Source organism: Uranotaenia lowii, chromosome 1 (assembly GCF_029784155.1).
Source record: "Uranotaenia lowii strain MFRU-FL chromosome 1, ASM2978415v1, whole genome shotgun sequence".
In the NCBI taxonomy this organism is placed as follows: domain Eukaryota; kingdom Metazoa; phylum Arthropoda; class Insecta; order Diptera; family Culicidae; genus Uranotaenia; species Uranotaenia lowii.
In genome coordinates this window covers 179,916,397-179,921,929 of record NC_073691.1, presented here as the reverse complement: position 1 = coordinate 179,921,929, position 5,533 = coordinate 179,916,397, and the positions used below count along the sequence as shown (strand labels likewise).

General features: G+C 43.2%; 1 protein-coding gene across 1 annotated transcript; it reads left to right on the top strand.

The window, feature by feature from the left end:
• The first annotated feature begins 918 nt into the window (after positions 1–918).
• Positions 919–4,549, top strand: LOC129738189 (uncharacterized protein K02A2.6-like). The gene is made up of 2 exons (XM_055729380.1): positions 919–1,344; positions 1,445–4,549. The coding sequence occupies exons 1-2, from the start codon at positions 919–921 to the stop codon at positions 4,547–4,549; spliced, it is 3,531 nt and encodes a 1,176-aa protein (XP_055585355.1).
• The last annotated feature ends 984 nt before the right edge of the window (positions 4,550–5,533 follow it).

Genomic DNA, 5,533 nt, shown 5'->3' with positions numbered 1-5,533 from the left:
GTATTTACCGATATCTGATGTTAAAAGTGATTCAATATTATGTTGTTTAATTTATTTCCAGCGCAACTTTTCAAAATGCCTAAGCCTGGACGCTTTGTTCGCGTAAATTGGAGCGATTCAAGTGACTCAGAAATTGAAGAAACTGACGCCTACAGAAGCTTGGAGTTGTCAAATAGAGAGCCCACGAACCCGGAACAAACTATGGACAAAACCCAACACGGTACCCAAGGAAATATTGGATGTAATACACCTGAAGTTGATCGCTTACTAGGAAGCGGTACGAGCTCTTCGACTAAAGGTGACAGAATGGAACAAATTGAATTGTTCAGTAAAATGCTAAATACATTTTTGGCAACATACCAGCGAGAAGAACAAATTTCTCCAGCAACTCAAGTAGAATCACAGCCAACACCACAATTGAAAGCCAACTCAAGGGTTAATAATGATACTGAGCCGATACCTTCCCCACCCACCGCGGATTCATCACATGGCATTCGGTGGGGGCATGTCAAAAAGTTTCCGGAAGATGTTCCGACAGGGCAACTTTGGGAGGTATGGCGCCGTTTTATACAGAATTTTAAAATAGTGGCTTCACTGAGTAACGCTCAAAGCCCTTCTCAGTTAGGAAAGTTGCTGTTTCTGTCTTTGAGTGAACAACTGCAACGGATAATAAATGCCTTCAATTTAATGCCGGATTTCGAGGCGCCAGATTGCTATAACAATCTAGTCCGAAATATCGAAACACATCTTGTTTCAATGACAGACCCGGCAACGGAGCATGAATCGTTCCAAAAAATGCGACAGAGCGTAGACGAATCGATGGTCTCCTTTCACTCAAGACTTGTTGAAAAAGTGCGGCTATGCGATTATAGTCCTGAAGACCAAGATAAGTTCGTAAGATCTCAACTTATATCTGGCATGCTGAATCGAGATCTGGCTAGCTCTGCGAGGAACCATGGGTACGCCACAACACAAATAGTCCAAATTGCTACTCGGGCTGAGGCTAGCAATGTCGAAGCAAGTACTTCAACAGGCATCTTCCGTGTGGAACGAAGGAATTTTGAACATACAAGGCGCGATGACTTGAAACGTCGTAGCAGAATACCGTTCCGAGGTCCACAATCTAAGCAGTTCCGAAACAATAATAATCAGCAACTGAGGCGGAGTAACCAACGTTGCCCGAACTGCAATTATGAAAAGTTGCCCAATCATCGTTGTCCAGCCCTTACTAGAAAGTGTCGCAAATGCAAACAATTCGGCCATTACGCTGAGGTTTGTCTATCTAAACCAGTATACGCTGTAGAGGATAATGCAGCTGCACTTACAAAACAGGAAAATGACCAGGTAGAGTGAAAGGAAATTCATTGTTCAGTAAAATAATAAAAAATATATAAAAACAAAGATTTTGTAAAGTGTTGTCTTATTTTGCTCTCTTATCATTTAGGAAGTAAACGCACTTTCCATCGAGGACGTGTTAATAAAGTGTCACGTTGGTGGTTCTGCACCGATAGAGTTCCTCATAGACTCTGGCGCCGATGTGAATGTAATCGCAGGGCACGACTGGTCTCAGCTTAAGAAAATTTATGAACAGGGTAAGCTTAACATTTCGTTTTTAAATCACACTGGATATAATCAACTACGAGCGTACGGAACAATACAGCCATTAGTCGTGGAATGCGCGTTTAGAGCAAAAGTGGATGTTGTTGAACTTTCTAAGCCTAGCGTCGAAGCCGAATTTTTAGTTGTTCAGACCGGACGCCGATCCCTGCTGGGGCGGTCTACAGCTAACGACTTAAGGCTGCTGGAGGTTGGGGCTTCAGTCAATGCTTGCCTAGAACAAAGCCAAATCGAAGTTTTTCCCAAGATGCCTGGAGTGAAGATCAAGTTTAGTGTGGATCCTAAAATCCCACCTGTACGAAATGCTTATTTTAATGTCCCCGCATCCCTGCGCGAGGCTGCTAGAAAAAGACTAGAATGCATGGAAGCGCAAGGCATAATCGAAAAGGTCACAACTGCACCCGACTGGATAAGCGGAATGTCCGCTGTCCCCAAAGGGAAAAACGACTTTCGGTTAGTGGTCAACATGAGGGCACCGAATCGGGCTATCAAAAGAGAATACTTTCGGTTGCCCACAATTGACGAAATAAAGACTAAATTACACGGAAGTAAATATTTCTCGAAGCTTGACTTGAGCAACGCTTTCTATCATTTGGAGCTCAGTAAAGAATCGAGAGAACTCACGACATTTCTTTCTGAAGCAGGAATGTATCGATTCACACGCCTCATGTTTGGCGTCAATTGCGCGCCTGAGGTGTTTCAGCGAGAAATGACCCGCATCCTGGAAGAAGTCCCCAACGTCATCGTATATATTGATGATATTCTTGTATTTGCTAAAAGTTTACAAGAACTCCACGCATCCATTGCTTTGGTATTACAAATACTTAGAAGAAACAACCTTACTCTGAATTCCGAAAAGTGTGAATTTGATAAACAACGAATCAAATTCCTCGGTCATTTACTTGACGAAAAAGGTTTCCATATCGACGAGGAAAAGGTAAGGGCTGTTAACAAATTTCGAGAACCGAAAACGGCTTCCGAACTTCGAAGCTTCTTAGGACTCGCGTCATTCCTTGGGCCACATATTCAAAACTTCTCTGACTTGACTAACCCTCTCTGGTCCGTAGCAACCACTAAGTCCTGGAGTTGGGGGCCCTTGCAAAAAAAGTCTTTCGAAGAAACCAAAAAGCGCATAGTTGAGTGCACCACGACATTAGGCTATTTTTCGAATGAACACCGAACCATACTTTACACCGATGCTTCGCCGAATGCTTTAGGCGCCGTACTGGTCCAAGAAAACGAAAGAAGTGTCGCTAGAGTTATAAGCTTTGCATCCAAAGCACTGACCGAAACCGAAAAACGATACGCGCAAAACCAGCGGGAAGCCTTAGGTGCGGTATGGGCCGTCGAACACTTCTCGTACTTTTTATTTGGACGGCACTTCACCTTACGAACGGATGCTCAAGGAGTGGCCTTCATACTTAACAGGTCGCGAGAGAACACAAAAAGAGCATTAACAAGAGCTGACGGCTGGGCTCTAAGACTTAGTCCGTACAGCTACACTGTAGAATACGTACGCGGTAGAGAAAATATTGCCGACCCATCGTCGCGGCTTTACTGCGGAAGTGATGGTCCGTTTCAAGATGAGGAGAGCCCTTGGGAAATTGCGTCCTTGCAGACATCAAGTTTTGAATTCCTAACTGAAGAGAACATTAAAGATGCCACATTGGATGACAATTTACTCCAGAAAGTCATGGCATGTCTGGATTTAAACGAGTGGGACAAAGATACACAAAATTTCAAAGCCTTCGCTGAAGACCTTTCAGTTAAAGACGGGATATTAATCAAGCGAGGTTGCGCTGTTATTCCACACTCACTCCGAGAAACAGCCTTGAATGTTGCTCATTCAGGACATCCAAGGGCAGCAAAAATGAAAAGCATCATGCGCGAGCGAGTATGGTGGCCAGGCATGGCTACGGATGTCGAAAAATGGGTTCACGCGTGTCAAACATGTGCCACTAATGGCCGGCCCGAAAAACCAGCTCCAATGCAACGTAGCTTTGCGCCTAAAGCTGTATGGCATACAATCGCCATTGACTTCAATGGCCCTTATGCGAAGTTCAATGGGATATCGATATTTGTTGTAGTCGATTGTAGATCGAGATATCTGATCGCTAAGCCAGTTCAATCAACGAGCTTTGAAAACGTCAAAAAGGTTCTTGACGAGATCTTCGATAAAGAGGGTTTCCCTCATAACATTAAGAGTGACAACGGCCCACCTTTCAACGGGTCAGAATACAAAAATTATTGTTCTGAGCGGGGTATAAATTTAATATACTCAATGCCATATCACCCGCAACAAAATGGACTCGTGGAAGGGTACATGAAGTTGATCAACCGAGCCATGGCTGCTGCAGTTAGCAGGGGAACGTCGTACGTTGAAGAGATCCGGAACGCGGTACAATCACACAATGCTGCCGAGCATTCAGTAACTAAAATACCCCCAGAAGAAGTTCTCTCGGGTAGGAAAATAAGAAGACGGCTACCACTGTTGTGTCCGGGAAGATCAGAGTTCGATGATAACGAACTAAATGAAAGGGATCGAAAATCAAAACTTCAAGGTAAGCGTACTGAAGATTCACGTCGCGGTGCGAAAGCATGTTCTGTCAAACCCGGGGACATCGTTATCGTAGAGAGGGTTATGCGTTCTAAGGGCGAGAGCCGTTTTGATCCGAAACGATACACCGTTATCAAGGAACGAAATGGTGATCTCCTGCTCAGTGACGAAATGGGACAAACTTTGAAGCGTAACGTTGTGCACACACGTAGGGTCCACGAATGGAAAGTGTTCAATCAACCGCCTTTAAATGATCTCGTTGGACAAGGAAGGCCTTCGCGCGAAAGAAAGGTTCCTGTTCACCTACAGGATTATGTGCGAGTCTGCGAGCAGGAAGTAAACGAACGAAGCGAGATCACCCAGCAACTAAAATAGGTAAAATAAAGTGCAATTAGAGCGTTGAAGATGAGTCTTACCAAATTGATACTTCTTGTTTTATTTTCTAGCCTCCTGGAACGATTTCCTTGCTATCCTGCTGTGAGATTATCACCACTTCATACTTCATCACCCATTGTTGAATTCACACGTTTTTGGCTAAAAAAAAAAAAAAAAATATATCAATAATAAAAAATATATCCAAAAGAAATTAAAATAAGTCATTCTCAGCATGGAATCTTTAGAAAGATTTGATCTTGGAGCGCAATCCGATGAGAGAAAACAGTTAACTTCAGGTTTTGGACTCGATGATAGAAGCAACGGAGACCCGCCGGTCTTTTCGTTTGATCGACGTCCACCAGGGTAACCGGTTTTGGGAAATGTGAAAGAATTACGGTGGCCACAGGGAGTTGTCGTTCTACATGTTTTTCCAATCGACGATTATTCGTTCGAACCCCTTCAGGGTGCCGTCTTTGTGGTTTGAGTTGATGGAATGGTGCAGTTTGCCATCGGAGGAACTCCAGAGGCTCGTGACGGAATTTTACCCTCGTGGCCAACGTACTGGTGCAGATGGAAGTCTTCGGTGCTGGCTATTTGTTTTCCGAAGAATGGAATCGCTTTTCTGCACTAATATCCCGTAAACATTTGTCGGAAGCATTCGGAAACAAATCACGAATCTCGATGAAAACAATCAACAATGTAAACAAACGGAAACGAAAATACACGTTGAAATCAGTTTACCCGTACATTCCTAATTATAATCTTATTTTGGGGTACGTTCTGAACCTGAATCATTTGACACGTAAAAAAAAATATATACTGAAAAATAGGCCTATATAACCCACTGGGGAAAATTTCATAACCAAACCAGTTTGAGTTTTTTTGTTTCGCAAAAATAAAATGACAATAAACTGTGAAACGATTCAAGATTATTTTTTTAAATTTTCTTTTTTTCGGGAGGAGAGGAAAGATGTGGGATATATG

Coding starts and splice junctions, on each gene's coding strand:
- LOC129738189 (XM_055729380.1), top strand. CDS start 919: ATGCTGAATCGAGATCTGGCTAGCTCTGCGAGGAACCATGGGTACGCC. Junction 1,345..1,444: donor CAAAACAGGAAAATGACCAG/GTAGAGTGAAAG, acceptor CTTATCATTTAG/GAAGTAAACGCACTTTCCAT.